The 27,401-nt window shown below is 41.2% G+C and overlaps 1 protein-coding gene across 2 annotated transcripts in view; it reads right to left on the bottom strand.

Annotated features, from left to right (window-relative positions):
* The window catches only part of LOC311227058 (arylsulfatase I-like), an 83,083-nt gene that overhangs the window by 4,899 nt on the left and 50,783 nt on the right, over positions 1–27,401 (bottom strand). The window contains exons 7-10 of one of the 2 annotated variants that reach the window (XM_084312575.1): positions 15,500–15,778; positions 14,781–14,927; positions 13,905–14,073; positions 9,050–9,567 (exon numbers count right to left, since the gene is read on the bottom strand). In XM_084312575.1, the coding sequence (XP_084168701.1) occupies positions 9,050–9,567; positions 13,905–14,073; positions 14,781–14,927; positions 15,500–15,778 (1,113 nt within the window). The remainder of the gene's footprint in view (positions 1–9,049; positions 9,568–13,904; positions 14,074–14,780; positions 14,928–15,499; positions 15,779–27,401) is intronic. The other variant, XM_084312576.1, reaches the window with a different exon arrangement.

Here is a 27,401-nt window from a genome sequence, read left to right as displayed (position 1 = left end):
TATTTGTTGACAGCCCTACTGCAAACCATGTGCATATCATAACAGGGCTGTCACTAAGTTTATTAATGTTGATCGTTCTGATGATTCATCAACTTAAATCATGAAGTAAAAAATGCTAAAACTTTTGTTATTGTTGTTGCCTGCCTGCTTATCTCAAACGATAAAACATTTTGTATTGTCTAAGCTAGCTACGGTATGCACTCAAAGTGGAGCACATGAGTTTGGCACTGTTAGATAAACAATAACACTTGTAAATTAAGTTAAGTTAAGTTAAGTGTAATCCTTGCTGGCTTTGTTGTACACATTTTATAAGTTGCTTTGGATGTTGTAGTAGCAGTAGAAGTAGTAGTAGTAACAACAGTAGTAGTAGTAGTAGTAGTAGTAGTATAGGCAGTAGTTGTAGCAGTAGCAGAAGCAGTAGTAGCAGCAGCAGTAGTAACAGTAGTAATAACAACAGTAGTAGTAGTAGTAGTAGTAGTAGTAGTAGTAGTAGTAGTAGTAGTAGTAGTAGTAGTAGTAGTAGTAGTGGTAGTATTAGTAGTACTAGTAGTGTAATAGTAGCAGTATAATTAATAGTAGTAGTAGCAGCAGTAATAATAATAATAATAATAAATAATAATAATAATAATAATAATAATAATAATAATAATAATAATAATAATAATAATAATAATAATAATAATAATAATAATAATAATAATAATAATAATAGTAGTAGTAGTAGTAGTAGTAGTAGTAGTAGTAGTAGTAGTAGTAGTAGCAATAATAATAGTAGGAGCAGTAATAATAGTAGTAGTAGTAGCAGTAATAATAGTAGTAGTAGTAGTAGTTATTAAAGGAGCTCCCGTCCTATACGGAGCTACTGAGAAATCTTGATCCCTTAGTTAAGACTGGCTGACGCGCCGTTATATTCCTGGTCTCATACCAAAAACAGTCCTTGTCCCAATGACACAATGCAGGCAGCTTACTGGGAAAATGGTGTTTATTTTCCCTCACCGTCAAACAGGATGTCTTCATAAACTGATAAATAATAATGAACACAATAACTAATTGCCTACAAACATTTCGACCTGAGACCTGCGTCGTGCGTGCGGTCAAAAAACCATTGCCCTTTTCCGGGTCAAAACTCCTCCTCCTACAGGTTTACCTGACGCTTAAATAAAAGAAGCGCCACCTTCTGGTCACATAAATCCACTGCACATTAATCCATTTTGGCCGTTACACACCGGCCCCTAATTGTTAAGGCAGGCAGACATAACAATTCAAAAAATAAATAAACAAAACAAATAAGAGCCAAAACATGTCACGGATTAAGTGCATCTACATTTCATGAACCAAACACAGTTTGGTCACCGGCCTTACAATGGTGCTACTTTTAGTCTGCAATTTCACAGACCGCACCAGACCTTGTTTGTCTGGAAAGACCTCCAGAACCCTGCCAAGTGGCCAGGACCCACGAGGAGCTGAAGAGTCCATGACGACTACAATATCTCCAGCTGCCAAACTCCTTTTCCTCTTGTCCCAGAGAAAGCACAGAAAATCACTGTCTTCCTCAGCGACCTTCACCTGGTGGAACATGGCTTGAATGTCACCCATGAATGCCACCGGTTCCTCTCTGAAGCGAGTTAGCACTCCTGGCTCCTCCTCCTTTCCTGGTTCTTCGACTTCCTGTTCCTCCTCCTTTCCTGTTTCCTCTTCCTTTATCCACCCCTGTGTTGGTAAAAGGTGGTAGGTCAGGAAGGATTCTGTCTGCTGGAAGATCCGCCATCTTTTGCTCCACTGCACTGTCACTGTAGTGTTTGCAAAAGCTGCATTCAGCGATGATCTTCTCAGCTGCATGGGCGTTGGTGATCCAACATTTCTTCCTCACTTTGGACATTGTGTGAGTCCTTCCACCATGTCTCCGATTCTGGTGTACATGCTTGAGAATGAGCATTGAAACATGCTGGTCCTTGGAGAGAATGAGTGGAGGTTTAGCTTCCTCTGGTGTTGATCCTCTGCTCAATGTTCCTACAACTCTCAAGAGTCCATCCTCAAACGCTGTATCCAGCTTAGTCACTCCCACATTGTTGGGCAGACAGACCTCCTTGTTAAAAGGTAATTTCAAGCAGTACCTCTCCTGCTGAAGCACTGCTGAACTTTCAAATGTTTCCAGGTGGCTTAGGTCTTCTCTGGACACTTCCTTCTCCTTCACAGCTACTTCTTTGAAGTTGTGTTTGTCCTGATCGGCTAGCATTTCTTCCCCTCTGCACACAGAGATCCTGTTCACTGTAGCAGAGGGAAACTCTGACTCCACAACACAATTGTTTCCATTCAGTGGACCATTAACGACCCACCCTAGCACTGTCCTTATAGCATACGGGCCATTCCTGTGACTGTTGATGACCTCCCAAGGTTCCAATATCTTGGGAGTGTTGGTTCCAATCAACAGGTCGACATTTGCTTTTAGGCGTGGGATGTGTACGTTGGACAAATATGACCATTTAGACAGTTCTTCAGGTGTCACCATGTTCTCAGCCATGACTGGCATTTTCGTCTGTGTGAGAACTTCCGGAAGAACATAAAAGTCATCGCTGTCCAAACCAGCTACCTCCAACCCAGTCAAGGAGTAAGCTGGAACACCCGTCTCTTGCCCCATGGTGCTCAGTAGGAAGGTGGTTCCTCTGCCTGTGATATTCAGCCTCTGCATTAGGCGTTCAGAGCAGAATGTGGCTGAGCTACCAGGGTCTAAGAAGGCGTATGTTTGTACTATGTTTCCGTTTGCTGCTTTCACATTCACAGGGAGAATGGCTAATACACACCGGTCCTTACCGGCCCCTGTATGTCCACATGTTTGCAGTGAAGTTGGTTGCTTTAACTGTTCTGGAGAAGATGGTTGCCTTTTGATGTGAAGCAGGGTGGGGTGAGTTTGACCACAGACTTTGCATACCAAGCGCCTTTCGCAATCTCTGCTCATGTGACCAACACATAAGCATGCAAAGCAAACTCCCTTTTCCCTCAGAAAGTACATTTTCTCCTTGTGCCTCTTCTCCTGCAGTTGTTTGCACTCCTCCAACGAGTGACTGCGAGCACAGCAAAGGCATCCAGCTCTCCTAGCATTCACTGTACCTGGTGTTGGTGATGTCAGCTCCTTGGCTCTCTCAGATATTACTGTGGTGGCGACAATGTTTCTTTTCACTCTGTTGGGATATGATTCAAACCTGGTGAGAGATGTTGTGCCAACCACACCAGAATTTGGATCCTGTATGTCACCAAACAGAGGGTCAGAAAGAAGGCTAACATGTCGCTCCACAAACCTGATCATATCACCGAAGTGAGCTCTTTCCTGTGTATTTTCCATTATGCCATGAGCCGTACTCCTCCATTGCTCCCTCATCTTGAATGGCAATTTTGATATAATGGCCCTCATGTTGACAGGCATGTCCAACTCCTGCATGTACTGAAGCTCCTCCATTGCATTGCAGCAGCCACGCAAGAATAAGGAGTAGGCTTGAAGTGCCTTGACATCCTCAGATTTGATTGTTTGCCATGCCAAGGCCTTTTGCATGTAGGCACTTCCTATTTTGTACTGGTTTCCAAAGTGTTCTTTAAGAAGACCCTTTGCCACTGCGTAACCACGCTCAGGAGCCATATGCTGGCAGCTACGCACCAATTCCTGTGGCTGTCCCCTTGTGAACTGCTCCAGATAATACAAAGCATCAGCGTCTGTTGCCTTTTCCTCCACTCCTTGTTCAAATGCTTTGATGAATGTTCTGTATTGGAGAGGGTCACCTTCAAATGTTGGGATATTTCGTGGTGGCAGAGACCTGGAATGCTGTTGCTGCACCAGAGCAGCAGTTATCTCATTTTGCCTCTCCATGATGGTAAGCATGTTTGCAGGTTGGTTTGAATTGATTAGAACATTGTCAGTTGTTCCCATTCTGCTTTCCTGTTCCTTGTGGTTGTGATTATATTGGCGGTTAGCAGCAGTGCTATGCCATTGACCACGTTCCTTTGGTCTCACATCCACAGGCTTGTTTGGTGGTATTGACAATTGTGTCAATTTATTTCGTTGTGTTAATGTCCCAGGTTGGTATTCTCTTGCAACAGGATTTAAGACCTTGTGGTGTTCCTTTTCAAAATAGGAACTCATTGCATTTGAAGGTGCACGAGATGAACGTTTACTTTCAGAGGAGTGCAACACGGCCAACCTTGCAGTGCTTGCAGCCAATTCAGTGTCCACCTCCAGTTGTTCCTTTTTTCTTTTCAACTGTAGTTCCTGCTCCTTCAACTTTAGTTCCTGCTCCTTCAACTGTTGCTCCTGCTCCTCCAAAGCATGTTTTTCTTTTAGAGAATCAGCACGAGCGAGAAGTGCAGCTCTATCGGCTTCAGCTAAGATCCTGGCAGATGACCTGCTACTTGTTTTTGAATATTTGCTCACAATGTTTGACACACTGTCATTTGGAGCAATACCATCATCCATTAAATGCAAATCACCTTCAGTTGTTTTACCATCATTTTCATCATGTACATTCGTTATACCTTCAATATTTGAAACCCACAGTTTTGCATTTGAAATACACTCATTGATTGACAACATTTTTGCTTTAAACCAGGTGTCTTGTTCTTCTTTTTCATCATGTAACGTTCAGTTCAGTTCAGAGTTTTTATTTGCCACATGGAATAATACAATCATAGTTTCTTCATTAAAAAATCATAAATAGCTATTCCATGGACAAAAGGAGCAGGAAGAAGAATAAATCTTATAATTACCTGCCCCTTATTCCTAAACTAACATGTATTTTCTTAATGGTCGGCGTATAACCTTATTTACACAAATAATCATTTATACCATTATAAAAGAAACACAATCCACAGTTAAACAAGAACATTTTAAATAATAATAATGATAAAGAAGAAAAAAAAAGAAAAAAAAAAATCTCACTATTCAGATCACATTTTGATTTTCATACTAACTAAATATTTTTTTTTTATACATTTTTTTGAATTGATAAACACTGTTACATCCCTTAAGCTCGCTATGGAGAGAATTCCATAACTTTACACCAATAACTGAAGGACACATCTGTTTAAGTGTGGTACGTGCAAACTGATGTTTAAAATTGTATTTTCTCCTACTAAACTCACTTTCTAAATAAAAAAGATTTTGTAGTTTTTCTGGCAGTGTATTATTTCTTGCCCTAAACATAATTAACATTGTTTGAAACTTAACCATGTCTTCAAGTTTAATTATTCTCGATAACTCACTTTATGTGTGATTCGTACAGCCCTCTTCTGTAGTATATATAATGGTTTTATATTTGTCCCATAAGTATTCCCCCATACTTCAACACAATAACTGATATAAGGTGAGATGAGTGAGCAGTAGAGTGTTCTCATTGCCTCATACTCTAACACATCCTTTACTTTATTCATAACAAAAATACTCTTGGACATATTTTTTTTAACGTGTGCTATGTGCGATTTCCATGTTAATTTATCATCCATAATCACACCAAGAAAACGAAATTCATTAACTCTCTCTATATCAGCTCCATCTATGGTCAGTACTATATTTTCATCTAGTTTTCGATTGCCAAAAATCATAAATTTAGTTTTTTTCAGATTCAGTGATAGCTTATTTACATCAAACCATTTCTTTAGCTTTGTCATTTCATACACAATATATTCAGCTAGTTCCTTTAAATTATTCCCAGAACAAAAAAAATTTGTATCATCAGCAAACAAGACAAACTGTAATAGTTTTGAAACATCACAAATATCATTAATATATAAAAGAAAGAGTTTGGGCCCCAAAACCGAACCTTGCGGTACCCCACATTCAATCTTCATGAGCTCAGATTTGACATCTGCCAACTGCACATATTGTTGCCTATTGTGGAGATAACTACTCAACCATTCAAGAACCATTCCTCTCACACCATATGAACGTAATTTAGAAATTAGAATATTATGATCTAAGGTATCAAATGCCTTTTTTAAATCAATAAACACCCCTATTGTTAATTTCCTTTTATCTGTTGCTGTTGTTATTTCTTCAATAATATTCATTAAGGCAGTCGCTGTTGATCTGTTTTGCCTAAAGCCATACTGGCTTTCGCTCAGCAGTTTATTCTTTTCCACAAAACCATCTAACTTATGCGAAAACAGTTTTTCAAGCACTTTCGAGAACTGTGAGAGCAATGACACTGGTCTATAGTTAGTGAAGCTGTGCTTATCTCCTACTTTGTATAACCCAACAGATTGTCATGTATGCATTTCGCCTCATAACACACCTGATTCAAATCTGTAAGAGCATTCTCTACTTTTTCCTTCTCATTATTTAACATGAAACCAAGAATTGAACCTTTTATCTTGGCTGCCATGTTAAATTTACGTTTTCCGCTGGCATCCAATTTGCCACAATGTTCTGCAACAGCCTTGGCAGTCATTTTAACGACACGTTTCCCAATGACGTCACCGCTAACAGCGGAGCGCGCTGTGGTCTCCATGGAAACGTTTGACGCCGTTTTGCGCGTCGCCATGTTATTAGATTGTCTGAATTAAAACGAGACGGCTGGTGACGAGTCGCGCAACATAGTCACTACAAAAAAGGTCCGCGTAGTCGAGTGTTATTCCTCTTCAGCAACCATGGATTTACGCTCAACCCCAAGTTATGTGTGCACACAATTTTACATGGCCATGTATTTATATAGCACTATTCACATACCTCCTTGCGTTGAGTACCATGATGTCGCCTCACGGATCAGTACTCGCAGTCCAGTACTGATCCTCAGCCAAACTTCGGGGCAGCACCGGTGTGTTTCCTCGTCCACGAGCGGCTGCAGGCGGATCCCCGATGCAGCAGCAACAGTAGAATCCCTTCCTCCACACAACAACAGCAGCAGCTCCTCGCCTTCTTCCGGTGGAGATTCTCCGACGTCCCCTAACGCGGCGAATCTTCCCCAGTCTCCAAGCAAGAGTCCAAACTGGTGCGCGGTTTTTTGACTAATATTAAAGGAGCTCCCGTCCTATACGGAGCTACTGAGAAATCTTGATCCCTTAGTTAAGACTGGCTGACGCGCCGTTCCTGGTCTCATACCAAAAACAGTCCTTGTCCCAATGACACAATGCAGGCAGCTTACTGGGAAAATGGTGTTTATTTTCCCTCACCGTCAAACAGGATGTCTTCATAAACTGATAAATAATAATGAACGTCACAATAACTAATTGCCTACAAACATTTCGACCTGAGACCTGCGTCGTGCGTGCGGTCAAAAAACCATTGCCCTTTTCCGGGTCAAAACTCCTCCTCCTACAGGTTTACCTGACGCTTAAATAAAAGAAGCGCCACCTTCTGGTCACATAAATCCACTGCACATTAATCCATTTTGGCCGTTACAGTAGTAGTAGTAGTAGTAGTAATAGTAGTAGTAGTAGTAGTAGTAGTAGTCCATTATCCCTTACCTTCCCTCATCCCCCTTTTTCCCCCCTATTTCCCTAGCCCTATTTTTTGTCCTGATTGTGAAGCAACCTTGGGTTCTAGAAAGGCGCTATATAAATTTGATCTATTATTATTATTATTATTATTATTATTATTATTATTATTATTATTATTATTATTATTATTATTATTATTATTATTATTATTAGTAACAGTAATAGTAGCAGTAACAGTAATAATAATAGTAGTAGTAATAATAATAGTATATAATAGTAGTAGCAATAATAGTAGTAGTAGTAGTAGCAGTAATAATAGTAGTAGTAATAATAGTAGTAGTAGCAGTAATACTACTAGTAGTAGTAGTAGTAGTAGTAGTAGTAGTAGTAGTAGTAGTAGTAGTAGTAGTAGCAGTAATACTAGTAGTACTAGCAGTAATAATAGCAGGCTTTATTTGAGAAAATTCAAATAGTAAATCCGGATTTGTTTTGGCAGTCTGTGGAGATCTTCAGTTTTGCAGGATATTTGGAGAAAGCATGGCACTTGAGACAAAACACACTATATCCTATATAATTGTATATGAATTCCTCTTGTTTCATTGTTTACATACATTGCTCACAGCTTGTGTTATATTTAGGGGTGTAACGGTACACAGAAGCCACGGTTCGGTACGTACCTCGGTATTGGGGTCACGGTTCGGTATGATTTCGGTACAACAGAAAAAAATATATTTATAATTTAATTTATAATTTTTTTTAATTCTTTTCTTTTTTATATAATAATTTATAATTATTATTATATATTTATGATCATTATTATAATTATTAAATAGATTTTCCTGAATAAATTAATTGCCTACTGTCCCTTTAACAACTTATCCTTGCTAAGTTTCAGTTTCACTTCTAGAGAGAATTTAACTTCACGAGACTGAATACTAGAGAACAGATGACATGTTACAACAATGGCAGAGGATTCTTTGGATTTAAACACAGTAGTAGCAGTTCAACTGGAGAGGAGCTCAGTATGTACGTTTCTTTTTTTATTTGATCAGTTGTGCCTGAGAGTCCGGCGGGGGAGAATAGTGTGTTTGTTGGCGACGCGTGTGTGTGTCTTTCCATTGGTTTCATTTGGTTGACATTATTGGGCGAACAAGAAAACGAAAGAAAACTGTAAAATTGTAATGACCCTGCAGCTGTTCCAATATAAATGTGCCTTCCTCCGTGCACTTTCGCCCGCTCTGAAGTCGGACTCGGTGTGCCGCGCGCTGTTCTCACACGGACACGGAACCCGCGACTGCCTGCATGCACGACTGGTGTGTGTGCGCTGTGAGGCGTATTCTTCATATGGCTGCGCGTACCGCACCGTGACGGCCGTACCGTAAATTCGCAGGACGAATACACGTACCGTTACACCCCTAGTTATAGTTCTTTTTTTTGTGGCCATCTTGGTCTATATAACCTATTGTCAATGTCATAAATTGTCAAGTATACTATTATATACTTATTGTTTATGTGTCGTGTAAGCCCATATGGGCTGGGCATACACCTGTATGTAAGACAGGAAAAATCAAATCAAATCAAATCAAAAAAGTAGTAATAGTAGTAGTAACAGTAATAATAGTAACAGTACCTGTGGAGGAACCCAGTCTCCGTGGCCTGGATCTCCTGTCAGCAGCTTCCAGTCTCCAACTCTTATGGCAGCTTGGACAGATGCATCCCACACTGGCTGGGTACTGGTATTGGTATTGTTCTGGGACTGGGTTGTTCGGGCCTGGGGGTTGGGCTGAGGCCGAGATATCGGCTGGGTTCGAGGCCGAGATTTGGGCAGGTGCGGTTGTGAAAGTGACAGGTTCTGGTACTGGGATAATATCCCTCTAGCCTGCGACTTAAAACGTGGCTTGTATTGAGGGAGAGGCTGGTGCTGAGAGTAGACTTGGGACTTGGATTTGGGCTTGAGTTTAGACTTGGGAAGGTGCTTGAGCTTGGGCCGGGGGAGGGGCTTGGACTTAGGGAAGGGTGTAGAGAAGGTGCGGAGCTTCTTAGCGATGGTCAGGTCAGACCTCAGCTTGGACTCCTGCTTGGGCTCCCGCTTCATGGCTTTCCTCTTGGGCTTCTTGGAGGCCTGACCCGGGACCTTCTTTGAGGCGACTGCCAACGTAAAGAAAACACAGTTGAGGGACACAAAGATTGTTTACCATAAAATAAAATTGAACACTTAACGCTACACCATATTTGATCTATTTATTTATTAAATACATCTACACACATCCACCCTGCACTACATCCATACCTAGTTTTAGCATTTTGAAAAGTTTGCATTTTTGTACCTCATTGTCTGCATTTTTACTTCATTGTACTTGTACTTAAAGGAACATGCCAAAATGTTGGGAAATTATACAATGCCTAGGCTAACTGGCCATGTCCGCTTCCATTCATTGTGCTAAGCTAGGCTAACGTGCAGCCAGATAGCTTTCTACTGAACGCACAGAGAGAAAACTGGTATCTATCTTCTTGTCTCTCTCTGGAGAAGATGGTAAGCTAATTTCCTAAAATGTTGGCGTGTTCTTTTAAGTTGTTCTTTAGTTGTACATTATATTGTATATTGTGTATTTGTATAGTGTTGGGACTTTATTCCTCTTTGACTTTTACTTACTTTTTATTTTACTGTATGAAGCACATTCTCAGGAGGCTCATACAGAACCAAGCATTTTACTGTAATGTACATGTACTTTATGTGACAAATAAAACCAAACTTGAACTTAAACCTTGAGAAAGGAATCTTCACTCCAAATTGATTGTATCATCCTTGTCTGCCCTGGCCCAGGATTTGTTCATTCATTCAAACCTTTATTTATTCTCGAAAAGGACAATTGAGGTCACCCTCATTTTCAATGTCGTCGAGACTTACAGACATTTCAATGCATAAATGTTTTACAATATAATAATAATAACTATTTATATAGCACCTTTCACAGATGGACCGCAGCCCAAAGTGCCCCACAGCAAATGGGACAAAATGAACATAGGCATAAAATCAGCATACAGTCGACAGAATAAAAACAATGTATAAAGTGGAGACATAAGAATAGGTATAAAAGACAATAAAAGTAGTGCAACGTAGAAAGTGCAGACATAAGAATAGGCATAAAATATGTACAATAAGTACAGTGTTGCTCGAAGGCATGTGAACCCCCCCCCCCCCACCCCAGAACAGCCAGTCCCCCAAACACCCCACACATCAATCCCCACCACATCCCCATCCAAGACACACCCCCTGATAAAGCACGTCATGACCAAAGGAAAACACAAACGGCCCACGTGCCACTCACACCGCCATGCACGGCGACAGGGATACCACCCCACGGGGGCAATACAGTGTTGCAAATAACATAAAAGCAAACATTAAAAACACATAGTGAAACATGCAGTAGCAACTCACAGAATCACATGTCTAAAAAGACAAGACAAGGGAAGCAATTACTGCCTCTAAACCCTTCACTACATGTACTCATCTAGCTGCACATCTGTCTCAAGCGGTCCCATGGCCTTCAAGGCCTGTTTGCACAGGTTCAGCGTGAACCTTAGGTAACAGTAAGAGGGTGTAATTTGAGTGTAAACCATACTTAATAGTTTTATGTGAGATACACCCACAAGGGTAAGAGGGAAGCAGTCCAAGGATAGACTGATGTTCACACGACGTCTCTCTCTTAATTCCAACTAGTCTCTCTAGTTCTTCATTTCCTCCCTCTTCTTCCATCCTTCTTTTTTACATATTTTTAAAGATACTTTTTTTTTTGTTATTCTCTTATTTATTAATTTACTTGCACATCTTTGAAACTTTGAAACCATGGTTTCAATAAAGAAGTCTGACATTGCCATGTTTTATTATGTGCAACGTGTAAGTCGCCTGACACCTTTACTTGGTGACGTGCTGCCTTTGGCTCTCAAACATCAAACACCGCTGGCTGGCATCCCTGCAGCCGTGCATGGCGGTGTGAGTGGCACGCAGATTGTTTGTATTTTCCTTATATTGTACTTATTTTATGCCTATTATGTCTGCACTTTCTACGTTGCACTACTTTTATTATCTTTTATACCTATTCTTATACCTAGTCTGCATTTTATACATTGTTTTTATTCTGTCGACTGTATGCTGATTTGTATGCCTGTGTTCATTTTGTGCTACTTGCTGTGGGGCACTTTGGGCTGCGGTCCATGTTTGAAGGGTGCTATATAGATAGAGTTGTTATTATTTATTATTATAAAAAATGTATGCATTGAAATGTCTAAGTCTTGATGACATTGAAAATGAGGGTGATGTCAATTGTCCTTTTCGAGAGTAAATGAAGGTTTGAATGAATGAACATAACATTTGAGGGAACCCAAGGAACAAAATCCGCCACTGTGGCAAGTGACCAGTAAAGAAAAACAATCAACTAAAACAAAACAATGTCAGACAATACCTTTAACACATTGCCTGCCGGGCATTGTGCCCATCTCATACCCCTCTCTGCCACCGTTGAAACCCTATGGAGATGTTTACCTTCTTTGCAGGGCTATAACTTTTTAAATTGTATTGCTATATTGACATTACTATGGCCCATTCAAAATCGATTATCTATCGTTCAGGATGTGGGAACGTTATATTTTTTCATTCATACATTGTTGTGTTAATACCTTCTAGAATATAAGTATGTTTTTAATCTTTTCTGCTGTAATTCCAAAAACGCTAGTTATAGGCCCAAACGCATATATAGATTATCGATTGCCGTTTCTTTCCCATACACGCTATATTAAAAAATTCAAATGTATATGATCGGTATACATTATGCTTCATCATGCGTGAAGGAAAGGGGGGGGGGGGGGGTCATTTATAATTCCTTGATCATCAGTAACTGCTTTATGTAGGTTGGGTGGATATATTGATCAGACTGATTACAAACAAGGAAACGCACAATCGGGTTGAAAATAATGTTATATTCCCCTTACCGTCGGCCAATGAGACTGGCGGTGAAAGATCCCAATTATACGACGCAGATCGCCTAGGTCCATTTCCGGTTTGTATGGCGCAATAAACGGCGAAATCATATAGATTATTAAGTTTAGAAAGCGATCCATACTATAGTGTGTGTCGGGAGTCCCGTAACGAGATGCGACTGCCGGAGGACTTTCCTCGATGCACTGATGGCACTTCCTGTTTTGCGAGTGTAACTCGCCCGACCATCCACCAGGCGGTGGTATTGAGCCGTCGTTGCAGTCACATCTAGGGTCCAGCTGCAGCACCGGGGGTGGGTGGATGAATTATGAATGCCATGGCGAAAAAATTAAATATTGATCTCAAAAACGCTGTACAGTGATCTTGGCAGACAACGCATGGCGGGCATTAACGCTGGACAGCGTTTTTGACGCTGGATGTGTTAAGAGGAGTTTCTATAGGCCTGTTTGCTGTATACGTCAGACTCAGTGTGCACGCGCATCGAGGAGGCAAAAGGAACGTAATCCTGGTCAGAACAACAGGGCAGACTACAATATAATTGCATTTGTTAGCCATGCTAGCATTCTAAACAATCAATCCATGCCAAAGCCATATATGTAAAAGGTGAAAGACTCACACTCGCAGCCATGCTGATTTGGTAAAATGACATCCAGCCGTTTTCGTTTCAATCAACTTTTAGTCAGGGGAGTGTCATGGTTTCTCCATAGAGCCCCGTTGTACTTTATTTAGCGCAGCAGCTCGCGCAGGTAGTGAGCAACTTAGGCCCTGTTTAGACGGAAACGCTAGCAGGTGAATCCGCAAAAATATTTTTTCGGATGTGCCTTTCGTTTATACGGAAACGGCGTTTTTACGGGGTGAAACCGTAAAAAAGTGAGACCACCTTCCAGGGTGGAATTCCTAGAAACGATAAACCTTTGCGCTCTCATCTAAACTGTCAAACCGCATAAAACGATGACGAAAGGGTTGTCAAGGCTCTCGTCGCGCGTACTGCTTACATCACAGGCATGCGCCAGTAGCCTAGAAGCGTAAACAAAGCATGTCTGATTCTATCCATGGCGATCACCTGAAGGCTACATTGGCAGTACTTTTAAATACACAAGAATCTGTCCCGCGGCTATCACAACTATTATGACTGGACCCACTGTCTGTGAGTGACTCTGCTTTGGTCACATTCCCCACCCACAGTCTGCAAATCAGAGGCAGAGTAGGGCGGGTCTTCACAGCACGTCATGTGACATATGCGCCAACCGTGTGACAGCGGGGCTCCGTTGTCTCGAGTTGTTACAGCCTCGTCTGCACGGAGAATTCCATCCCAAAAACACTAGTCTAAACGCAAAATTTAAAGTGAGACCGCAAGACGACTTTTGCGGTTTCTGTTCAGACTCTCTCCGTCTAAACGTAGCCTTAGTCACGTGACTCAGTTGGTATTGCTGATTGGCTCGAACACGGTATGTTTGTAAACGGCGAACAGGTCTATTGTCGTGGTTACCTGTGGTCCCCTTTGTCTTGGCAGGGCCCGCCTGGCCTTCACTGCGGGCTGCAGTGGCGGGTGCAGGGTCTCTGTGCAGGGGGTCTATGTTGTGGAGGATCTCCAGGCGAGGAGACTCCTTCCCTTCACTGATTGTATCCCAAACGTCATAACCATCCAGACCTTGGCTCTAGGGGGGGGAGGTAGAATAGAATAGAAGTACTTTGTTGATCCACAATGAACATGTAGTTAGTCAAAAATAATAGGAATAAGAATAAGAATCAAATAAAAATACACGGTCAGAGATATACATAAAAAAAATCTGAAATATACAGTCCGACAATATACAGTACAGTAATATACAGTAATTAAAATGTAAATGTACAGGAAGGTATACCTATAGTAAAATGTAAATGTACAGGAAGGTATAACTATAGTAAAATGTAAATGTACAGGAAGGTATAACTATAGTCAAATGTAAATGTACAGGAAGGTATAACTATAGTCAAATGTAAATGTACAGGAAGGTATACCTATAGTAAAATGTAAATGTACAGGAAGGTATAACTATAGTAAAATGTAAATGTACAGGAAGGTATACAGGGATTTAGTGAGGTGTTGTACAGTACAGGACTTCCTGGATCATCATTATCATCACCATGTGTAACCAAAACCAAATACTTCCATCAAATAACTCCACTATCAGAAATCCATTGCATACGTTGACCCCAATTGACCTACCTCAAACCCCGCCTTCTTTTCTTTATCTGAGGAAAGAAACCGTTGTGATTGGATGTTCAAAGAAAAGAGGGTGGAGTTTGCTATAGGCTATTACGGAAGTGTGTACAAAACACCACAGCGTTCTACCGAGACGGTGCTGAGAGGAGTGTCACTGACCTGGCTGACGTTGCCCCCGGCGAGGCCCACCAGCGTGGGGAACCAGTCAGTGATGTGGAGCAGAGCCCTGGAGACCCTCCTCCTGCGCCGCAGCAGGGGGCTGTGGACGAACGCCACGCCGCGCACTCCCCCCTCCCAGTAGGTTCCCTGTGGGACGCCATCACGGTTTAAAACCTGCTTCAAGGCCACCGCCTCCGTTCCTATTCAACCTCCCTGAATTACAATCACTTTGTAGCACTCAAGTCTGCTAGGTCATGGCTAAAAGGTTGCTAGGTCATGGCTAAAACAACTACCCTTCAGTGTTATATATATATAATATACAGTATATATGTAAAATTATCTTAAAAACTAAATTTAATTATCAGTCAATGCAGTAAGATAATTACAATTAAACAAATAAACAAAGTGGCCTATTGGGATGCGAGATCCTAGGAAAAACTGTGACTTAATATGCCTGCACTTTTTGTGCCCGTCTCTTTCCTGCTGTAAAGCACTTTGAGCTGCAATTCTTGTATGAAAGGTGCTATACAAATAAAGTTACTATTATTATAAATATATATATATATATGGCAAATCTGGTTTTACAACCTCAATTAACACAAGTTAAAGTCCTAACTTTATAAGATTACATGTACAAAATAATAATCCTAATTTAAGGATAACATGTACAAAAATGGTACACAATACACAAAAAGCACATGAAAAACCCTCCACGTTACCTTACGACCACGCAGCGGCCAGTTGCTCCCGCCGGTGAAGGGCTGGGCGCCGTTGTCGGTGGAGTAGATGATGACACTGTTGCGGTAGTACCCGTACTTCCTGAGGTCGTAGGTCACGTTGCGGACCGCCTCGTCCACGGTGGAAACCATGGCTGCGAACTTCCGCCTGGCCACATTGTCCATGCCGCGGTACGGGTAGATGTAGGCCTTGGGAGGCTGGAGAGGGGTGTGGACCGCCTGGGGGACACGAGACAGGGTCTTCATGAACACACACACAGCCTGGGGGACACGAGACAGGGTCTTCATGAACACACACACACACAGCCTGGGGGACACGAGACAGGGTCTTCATGAACACACACACACACAGCCTGGGGGACACGAGACAGGGTATTCATGAACACACACACAGCCTGGGGGACACGAGACAGGGTCTTCATGAACACTAGGGATGCACCGAATGGGAAATTCTTGGCCAAAACCGATACCGAAAATAGGAAACAGTTGGCCGAAAACCGAAAGCCGAAAATGATTCATAGAATAGAATTTTTTTTTACCAATGTTGTTCAGCTACCTGATTATGGAAAAATATATGATTATGGCAAAACTTAACTTAAATAATAAATAATCACTATTATGGGTCTTTTTGTATCACAAACAGTACTGTATTTGCAAATCTGGTATGTCATAAATGTATAGATGTAGCAGTACTGTCTATCTGTATGTCATATATGTCCTGATGAATTGAAAATGGGGGACCCTGATGTAAACAAGACGAAAGTCTTTCTCTGGTCTGCATCCCCTTAACAATTGTGTGTATTGAGCTGTACTGTAATGTACCCATTCTGCAATCTGTTAATAAAGTTTTCAGTCAATCAATGTGTGTGAGTGAGTGAGTGAGTGAGTGAGTGAGTGAGTGAGTGAGTGAGTGAGTGAGTGAGTGAGTGAGAGAGAGAGAGAGAGAGAGGCGGACATCTGTGCTCTACTGAGCGCACCTTTCTAGTCCCCAGATGACTTTGGCACAGTAGACGCGCGACAGACGGCGTCAATGTGAGAAACACAATCCCTCCCCCTCTCGCTCTGAATAATATGCATATTAGATCACTCAGTGATTAACCGCAACGGGCATATAGTAAATAAGGATAAAGTATGTTAAAGACGCATTTATTGGACTCGTTGCGCGTGGAGTTTACATAGAAACTGCGCGACTCCCGAGGAGATGCATTGCTCCCGAGTCCCAAGAGGAGTATCACGCAGGACTGAAGAGCTCACAGCGCGCATGTAATGAATCCGCGTTTTGATGACATCATCACAACAACACGCGTTAGGTTACAGGTTGCTTCTGTTTCGGTGATATATTTTCGGTGAAAAAACTCTTTCGGCCAGAAGCCGAAAGGCCACTTTTGGCCGAAAACTTTCGGTGGCCGAATTTTCGGTGCATCCCTAATGAACACACACACAGCCTGGGGGACACGAGACAGGGTCTTCATGAACACACACACAGCCTGGGGGACACGAGACAGGGTCTTCATGAACACACACAGCCTGGGGGACACGAGACAGGGTCTTCATGAACACACACAGCCTGGGGGACACAAGACAGGGTCTTCATGAACACACACACAGCCTGGGGGACACGAGACAGGGTCTTCATGAACACACACACACACACAGCCTGGGGGACACAAGACAGGGTCTTCATGAACACACACACACACAGCCTGGGGGACACAAGACAGGGTCTTCATAAACACACACACAGCCTGGAGGACACAAGACAGGGTCTTCATGAACACACACACACACACAGCCTGGAGGACACAAGACAGGGTCTTCATAAACACACACACAGCCTGGAGGACACAAGACAGGGTCTTCATGAACACACACACACACACACAAGACAGGGTCTTCATAAACACACACACAGCCTGGGGGACACAAGACAGGGTCTTCATGAACACACACACACACACACACACAGCCTGGAGGACACAAGACAGGGTCTTCATGAACACACACACACACACACAAGACAGGGTCTTCATGAACACACACAGCCTGGGGGACACGAGACAGGGTCTTCATGAACACACACACAGCCTGGGGGACACGAGACAGGGTCTTCATGAACACACACACACACACAGCCTGGAGGACACAAGACAGGGTCTTCATGAACACACACACACACACACAAGACAGGGTCTTCATGAACACACACACAGCCTGGGGGACACAAGACAGGGTCTTCATGAACACACACACACAGCGTGGAGGACACAAGACAGGGTATTCATGAACACACACACACAGCCTGGGGGACACAAGACAGGGTCTTCATGAACACACACACACACAGCCTGGGGGACACAAGACAGGGTCTTCATGAACACACACACACACAGCCTGGGGGACACAAGACAGGGTATTCATGAACACACACACACAGCCTGGGGGACACAAGACAGGGTCTTCATGAACACACACACACACACACACACACACACAGCCTGGGGGACACGAGACAGGGTCTTCATGAACACACACACACACACAGCCTGGGGGACACAAGACAGGGTCTTCATGAACACACACACACACAGTCTGGAGGACACAAGACAGGGTATTCATGAACACACACACACAGCCTGGGGGACACAAGACAGGGTCTTCATGAACACACACACACACAGCCTGGGGGACACGAGACAGGGTCTTCATGAACACACACACACACACACACACACACACACACACACACACACACACACAGCCTGGAGGACACAATACAGGGTCTTCATGAACTAGGGCTGTCTTAAATACTTCGAAGCTTCATTCGATGGGCATGGGATTCGAATATGAAAAGAAAATTCGATTATGTAAAAAAAAGAAAAAATATGACTTATTTAAAAGATATATATATTTTTTGCACAATCAACTCTGCCTCTCTTTGTTAACACATTGACGACCGGCCCTAGCCATCTAATATGTGGCTGGAGGACCACGCTTTGTAAACAACCCAATGTACTTTTGGATAGCTATATATATACTTTATAGTATTGCTATCTGTCCATTCTCATTGTCACTTGAGTGCATAAACCGTGCCTTCATAATGGCTTAAAGAAAATAAAAATCCATCGGTTGGTTGTCATTTTATAGCGTCGTAAATATAAGCTTTTGTCGCAGTTTTCATCTCGTATTTTTTCTGGAAAGCTATTTATAGGGCTAAAGGCTAGTCACGTTATATCGAACGGCATTTCTGTTGTATATATACGAATGAAATAAAACAAACTGCTTAGCATCCGGACTATTACAGAGCATCTATGGATGAAATGGGGGCGGCGGGGGACGCCGATCAGTATTATTGATTAGCAATACAGTGTGCGTTCAAGTAGCCACATTCACTGATCGATCGCTTGCGTTTTACAACAATGTCCAATCCGGCTGTAATTTGGGGGAAGAGTATCCTACCGTCAGCCCATGTGATCACCGGCAGCATTTCCCCATTATTCATCGGCATCTGGTAGATCGATATGTCCATTGGCTGATCATAAATCCCATTATTCCAGGCTGAAATCTGCGCTTCGAACCGTGATCAAAGATGGAGGATGTTCGCTTGGGATCCAGGCTCATATGAAACGCCCATAGACAGTAAAATAAAAAAAATTCCCATTCGCCCTCAATGATACTGCAGTGGAGCGATGGCGCCCCTAAGAGGATCCGGCCGGTATTGCATGTCGCCGATTTCAAGGAGGCGGGTAAATCTGCAGAGTCGATCGGGGATCTTGATCAGTTTATTAATATGGAATAAAACAATAACAACTTCCCACGAGTTAACTCGTGGCTCTGGTCCTCAACGCATGGCACCGAAACCAGAGTTAACTCGTGGTTGGGCGGCAAAGTGTTAATTACAACAAGCAATGCTGTTTGTTATTTTTTTTTTCTTTTTTTTTATAACAATACTAATAAACAAGACATCACAGGACAATAACAATAATAATAATAATAATAATAATAATAATAATAATAATAATAATAATAATAATAATAATAATAATAATAATAATAACGACAATGACAAGACCATCAGTTGAATCAGAATAATGAAAAGTAAAATAGTCATGTATAAATTAAATATATAAATTAATAAGAGTATATATATATATATATATACATACACACATACATATATATACATATATATATGCATACACCCACATGTATGTACCATAAGGCGAGATTACCTGAGCACCCGTCATCTCCAGTATCGACAACCAAGGTCCCCACCCCGTGAGGATCCCAAATCCGGCGCCCCAGCGAACCAGAGCATTATGCCTCTTTAACACTCCGACTCACCAAGACCTCGAATCAGGGGCCCCCACCAGTCCGAGACCGCGTCTTGTTTGCTTTTCTCATATTTTTATATTCAGAGTTAATGATATTGTTTACACTGTTCATTTTTTTTTCATACGTATTTTTAAATAAAAAATAATAAATAATAACAACAATGACAACAACAACATCATTGTTATACAACAGACAGGCCTCTTACGCGTCTGTTGTACAACTTCTTCCACTAGGGACACCCACCTCCAAAAAATACACAACCGGGGATAGACATCCCAAGACCCCCGGCCCCCACCCCTCCCCCAATCAAACAGCAAAACCACCAATCGACACGGCCAGCGACAGCATGCGGATATATTCACATACCGCCACTAGCCGTATCAATCAACAGTCCCCCTGCTCAATTGAGAAAACAGCGGAGGCCAAAGGTCCCGGAACATCCACCCCCGGCCGCGCTCCTCCAAGGTCAATCTCTCCAGTGGAAGAAGCTGGGATATCTGATCTTGAAACATCTCAAAAGTGGGCGAAGAGTCATTTTTCCAAAACAGGAGAATACATTTGACAAAGTATGTTATAACAATCAGCAGTCTATATTTTTTTGGATCCATCTGGATCTCTGGTAATTCATTTAGTAAGTAGGCACATGGAGACAAGTCAAATTCCGTTTCTAATACAGATTTTGTAAATGAATGAATACAATTCCAGAATCGTTTTAGTTTATCACAGTGCCAAAACATGTGTAGAAATGTTCCTTCGTTAGTTTTACATCTAGGACAGTTTATTGAATTATCTCTAGACATTTTATGCATTTTTATTGGAGTTAGATACAATTTATGGATACATTTAAAATTAGCTTCTTTGATTTTGTTACTTGTAAATGGAAAGTGTATTCTATCACAAATATTTAGCCATGTATTTTCTTCAAATTTCATGGTTAGGTCTGTCTCCCAGATCCTCAACAAAGGCAAAAAAGATGAGTGACATTCTTTGGAGAAGATGTCATAAAATTCACTAATTTTACCTTTAATTGTGGTCGATGACATTAGTATTTCTTCTATTTCATGTAATTCTAGTCTTAGTTTATTTTCACTTCTCAGTATGTGTATAATGTTTCTCATTTGTAAATATTTAAAGAAATCAGTATTTGGGATGGCATATTCTGTTCTTAAATCCATAAATGATTTTAACTGCATATTTGTATGAAACAGGTCTTTGAATTGACTTATCCCCAACTGAGCCCATTTGAGTATATTAATTGATCTTAGATGTTTATCTAGATCAGGATTGTGATAGATAGGAGAGTATATGGAGGTACAGTTGGTGATACCCAGTTTTTTTAGCAGTCCTTCCAAGCACATAGTGTGTTAAAAACAGTGAAGCAATTACCTATGTTTCTTATCTTTTTAAATTGTTTTATAAATATGAGAGAGTCCAATGGTAACGGGTCAACAAATTTAGCTTCTAACTGAAACCACTGTGAGTCCCGTCTTCCCAACGACCATGACAGTACATTTCTTAATTGGGCTGACCAAAAATAATGTTGGAGGTTGGGGAGACCGAGACCTCCCATGGATTCTGGCTTCATAAGTGTCAATAACTTTATCCTAGGCATTTTGTTGCACCAAATAAATTTTGAGATGGGTCTATTCATAGATTTGAAAAATTCTGTAGATAAGTAACATGGTAACATTTGAAAAAGGAAATTTAGTCTTGGAAGGACGTTCATTCTTATTACATTTATTCTTCCCAGCAGAGATAATGGGAGCGCGGACCATTTACACAAATCATTTTTTATCTTTTCTATAAGAGGACAATAGTTTTCCCTGTACAAGTTCTCTAGTTGCGGTGTAATGTTTATTCCCAAATATTTAAACCCTTCTGGAGACCAATTAAAAGGATATGTTTTATACATCGTTTCGGTTGGGGTCATATGCAGGAGACAAGCATTTGATTTATTAAAGTTTAACTTATATCCAGAGTATTTTCCAAATTGTTCTATTTCGTTATATAAGTGTGATAAGGACTGTTCTGGGTCTTTTATGTATAAAATAATGTCATCTGCGTATAAGGATATTTTATGTTCCTCCTTATTCATTTTCAGTCCTTTAATGTTAATATTGTCTCGTACACATGACGCCAGCAATTCAATCACCATCGCGAAGAGTGAACTCGACAGTGGGCATCCTTGTCTTGTCCCTCTCGTTAGTGCAAAAAAATCAGAGGAAGCTCCATTGGTAATGACAGCTGCTTTAGGATTTTTATAGATTGCTTTATTCCAAGCGATAAAGTTTGGTCCCATATTAAGCTTGTCAAGTATAGAAAAAAGAAAGTTCCATTCAACCCTATCGAAGGCCTTCTCTGCGTCCAGTGATAGGAGCAGAGAAGGGCTCCGACTGGTGTCCAAATAATAATAAATAATAATAATAACTTTATTTGTATAGCACTTTTCATACAGAGGTTGCAGTTCAAAGTGCTTCACAACAGTAAAAAATACAGGCATAAGCGAGCATAAAAAGATAGACAGGTAGAATCACAGTGTTTCACATTAGGATCTAGCATCCCAATAGGCTCTCCGCTTACAGTTTTCAGTAACACAAATAGTAAAAATAGTTTAAAATGATTCAGTTTAAAAATAGTAAAATAAAAATTAAATAAAATAAAAATTATAAAATAGAACGGACATAAAAAATACAGGCATGAGCGAGCATAGCAAGATATGGCAAGTGACAACAATGCATAAAGTTTACAGACAATCCATGCTGATTGATCTGCCATAAGCAAGTGAAAGTTTACAGACAATCCATGCTGATTGATCTGCCATAAGCTACTACAGCCAGGACACAGTTAACCTGGTTCTACAATGCTACAGCCAGGACACAGTTAACCTGGTTCTACTAACAGTAGGGGTGGGACAATACATCGATCCAGATCGATATATCGATCTATTATCAATAATCAAATAGGATCGACGCAACGTAAAAAGATCGATTCATATTGCGATACTCTTATTTTGAAAATCCCCGCGAGTCATATCCGCCGGCGCCCAGTATTGTGAAACTCCGTGTACACATTACAGCAGTGTTTGCGTCTGCTGTAAAGCACTACAGAGCGTCTATTTTGCGAGCCGATATAAGTCTGTGCAGTTTTTTCCCCGCAACGGGTCAAATGCATATAACAGGCGTTGCATCGTCGCCATTCCTTTATGCCAACGTCGCGTTAAATATCTAAATGAACGTCGCGTTGGCTGCTTAAAAGCTAAGCAGCTAACCGTGAGAGAGAACAGGAGAGTGAAGAGGGGACTTGGAAGGAGGAGGGGTGGGGGCTGTGGGGGGACTGTGTGTGTGTGTGTGTCTGTGTGTGTCTGTGTGTGTGTTAAAGCTCAATATATAAAAACAAAAGTGAACAGGAGGTCTATTTGTATTAAAAACAATAGATTGTTTTTCATTTAAATGTCTGGAAGAGCTCAAAAATAAATACATCAATTGATATTTCCGTAGCCTTTTTTTAGTTGATCTAAATGTGACTGATTGTGTTAAATGGGCACATAATATCGCCTCATATCGATCGCAGGCACCTGAATTGAATCGTATCGTATCGTGGCAGACTTTGTGATATCGGCAAATATCGTATCGTTGTCCAAAGAATCGATATTGTATCGTATCGTGATGAAACTGATGATTCCCACCCCTAACTAACAGCCAGGACACAGTTAACCTGGTTCTACTACAGCCAGGACACAGTTAACCTGGTTCTACTAACCGCTACTAACAGCCAGGACACAGTTAACCTGGTTCTACTACAGCCAGGACACAGTTAACCTGGTTCTACAACAGCCAGGACACAGTTAACCTGGTTCTACTACAGCCAGGACACAGTTAACCTGGTTCTACAATGCTACAGCCAGGACACAGTTAACCTGGTTCTACTAACAGCCAGGACACAGTTAACCTGGTTCAAGTGAAGATTACAGTCTGTTCTAACAAACCAAACTGCCATGTATTAAAGTTTACAGACAATCCATGCTGATTGATCTGCCATAAGCATAAGATTACAGTCTGTTCTAACAAACCAAACTGCCATGTATTAAAGTTTACAGACAATCCATGCTGATTGATCTGCCATAAGCATAGTGTTTCACATTAGGATCTAGCATCCTAATAGGCTCTCTATTCAGTAATTAAAAAGTGCACTAACCGACGGACATAAAAAAAAATAAAATACAGGCATGAGCGAGCATAGCAAATAATAAGAATAGTTTAAAATTATTCAGTTTAAAAATAGTCATCAGTAAGAAGTAAAAAGTGCAATAACCGACACATGAATTTGATAGGCAGTGTAAAAGAGTAGGCAGGGTAAGAATAAATACAAGTTGTGTCAGGATATCCCTGATGTTTCCTCTTGCCACTAGGTGGTAGCAGATATCTATCAGTGAAATGCCTGAGCAAAGAGAGTTTTAAGCTGTCTTTTAAAGATGTCTAGCGAGTTGGCTTCCCTGATGTTTTGGGGTAGTTTGTTCCATAGTTTTGGGGCATAGTTGATAAAGGCTGCATTACCGATCCTCTTTTGACTGCTTCTGGGTGCCTCTAGTAGTCCAGCAGCTGATGATCGCAGTGTTCTTGCTGGTGTGTAATTTATTAGAGTGTTGGCGATGTAGCTAGGTCCCTGTCCATTTAGAGCTTTGTATGTAAGGAGAAGGACCTTAAAGTCAATTCTAAATGTTACAGGAAGCCAGTGTAAAGCGGCTAAGACTGGACTAATGTGCTCTCTCCTTTTGGTTCTAGTTAGCAATCGGGCTGCAGAGTTTTGGATTAGCTGAAGCCTCTCTGTGGTTTTCTTAGGGAGACCTGTGAAAAGTGCATTACAGTAGTCTAACCGGCTAGATATGAATGCATGAATTAGCTTCTCAGCATCGTTCTGATTAATAAATGGTCGTACTTTTGCTATATTTCTGAGATGGAAGAACGATGTTTTCGTCACTTTGCTAATATGAGAATTGAAGTTCAGTTCTGAATCTATGACAACCCCAAGACTAGTGACCTCAGATTTGATCCAAGGGGTTAGTCCCCCCAGGTTCTTTATTAATGTTTCTTTTTTAGTTTGAGCCGATAATTAGAATTTCAGTTTTGTTCTCGTTTAGTTTCAGGAAGTTCTTACTCATCCATTTATTTATTGCCAGTAAGCAGTCTGTAATGGAGCTAATCGCTGTATCATTTGGTTCAGCAGATATGTACAGTTGTGTATCATCCACATAGCTATGGAAATCTACATTATGTTCTCTGATGATATCACCCAGCGGTAACATGTAAAGGGAGAAGAGTAAAGGACCTAAGCAACTCCCTTGTGCAACTCCATAGTTGTTGTCGTATATATCAGACATGTGATCTCCTAGTTTAACATAGAATTTCCTGATGATTTATTACATTTAAAAGTCTCCTTATATTGTCAGCAGAATATCTCCCTTTTATGAAACCTGATTGGTCTGGATTAATCAATTTAGGCAAAATATCTTCTAGTCTTTTTGCTAATAATTTGGTTATAATCTTGTAATCGTGATCTAAAAGACTAATAGGTCTATATGATGAACAATTTAAAGGATCTTTGCCACTTTTGTGCAATACTGTGATATGTGCTAGGTTCATTGATTGAGGGAGTATTCTGTTGTGACAGAAATTATACATCATTGCCATAAAAATGGGATGAAGTTCAGTCCAAAATTCTTTATAAAATTCAGCAGAAAAACCATCTGGTCCTGGGCTTTTATTTATGGGCATTAACTTAATTGTGGCCAGAACCTCTTCTTTTGTAAATGATGAGTTAAGGTATTGCTGGTCTAATTCAGACAATTTTGACAATTTCTTATTTTGTAAGTACTGTTTGTTATTTAAGATGAGGTCGGACTCGGCACTGACAGATTTGTGTTCATTGTGCTGCTTTTATAAAGCCTCAAATGACGGCTTACAATATTTCATGAAAGCAAAGTGTTTAGTTTGTCTAAGATTTAAAAAGGTTTAAACTTTACACCACTGACAAAGTTGAACAAAGTGCTGTACAAGTCCCACAACATAAAAAAAATATATGTATATTAAAAAATACCTTTTTTTATTTTGAAGCTTCGAATTAAAATCGAATCTTGGCCCCGACGCTTCGAATTCCAAAAAATAAAATCGAAGGTCAGCCCTATCATGAACACACACACACAGCCTGGAGGACACAAGACAGGGTCTTCATAAACACACACACAGCCTGGAGGACACAAGACAGGGTCTTCATGAACACACACACACACACAGCCTGGGGGACACAAGACAGGGTCTTCATGAACACACACACACAGCCTGGGGGACACAAGACAGGGTCTTCATAAACACACACACACAGCGTGGAGGACACAAGACAGCCGGGTCTTCATAAACACACACACACACAGCCTGGAGGACACAAGACAGGGTCTTCATGAACACACACACACAGCCTGGAGGACACAAGACAGGGTCTTCATGAACACACACACACAGTCTGGAGGACACAAGACAGGGTCTTCATGAACACACACACACACACAGCCTGGGGGACACAAGACAGGGTCTCCATGAACACACACACACACACACACACACAGCCTGGGGGACACAAGACAGGGTCTTCATGAACACACACCAGTGTTGTAGTCGAGTCACTACATCTCAAGTCCGAGTCGAGTCTCGAGTCCCCAGTGTCCGAGTCCAAGTCTGAGTCACCAAAGAGCCCGAGTCAAGTCCCCATTACCCTAGTCCGAGTCCAAGTCATCAAGGTTGAGTCACCTCCACTCTGGCAGTCAAAGAGCTGACATACAAATAAAAAAAGGTCTACATTAAACAGCGGTCACCATTTCAAAGGGAGTTAATTTACTTTGTGACACAATAGCCAAACAAATGCACTAGCCATCAATATCGGATGCCAAATGATTAGAAACAAATTAATAACTGTATTTATCAATGAACAAGTCCGAGCTCAAGTCCAAGTCGAGTCACGAGTCCTGAAAATCAGGCCAGGGCCCTATTCCCCGTACCTGGCTAACTGAGTTAGCCGGATAATTTTCAGCATAGCTCGACTTAAGCCAGACAATTCCGTTCCCCGACGTCGGATTTTCTAAGTCGCTATGGCAACAGATCGAAAAGTTTGAACCTGCTCCAGAGCAGGTTTAGTTGAGTTAGCTGGATATAAGCTGGCCACTCCCTCGGAACAAAATGGCAGCTCCCTTCCTCAGAGATTGATTGATTGATTGGAAACTTTATTAACAGATTGCAGAATGGGGTACAATACAGTACGGCTCAATACACACAATTGTTAAGGGGATGCAGACCCAGAGAAAGACTTTCGTCTTGTTTACATCAGGGTCCCCCATTTTCAATTCATGACATTTATGACATACATGACATACAGATATACAGATATATATCATGACATTTATGACATACATGACATACAGATATACAGATATATATCATGACATTTATGACATACATGACATACAGATATACAGTACTGTTACATTTGTGACATACAAGATATG

The sequence above is a fragment of the Notolepis coatsorum genome (genome assembly GCF_963971535.1).
Source record: "Notolepis coatsorum genome assembly, chromosome: 4".
Classification (NCBI taxonomy): domain Eukaryota; kingdom Metazoa; phylum Chordata; class Actinopteri; order Aulopiformes; family Paralepididae; genus Notolepis; species Notolepis coatsorum.
Note: the sequence above shows the minus strand (reverse complement) of the source record. Positions and strands in the feature narration are given on the sequence as shown.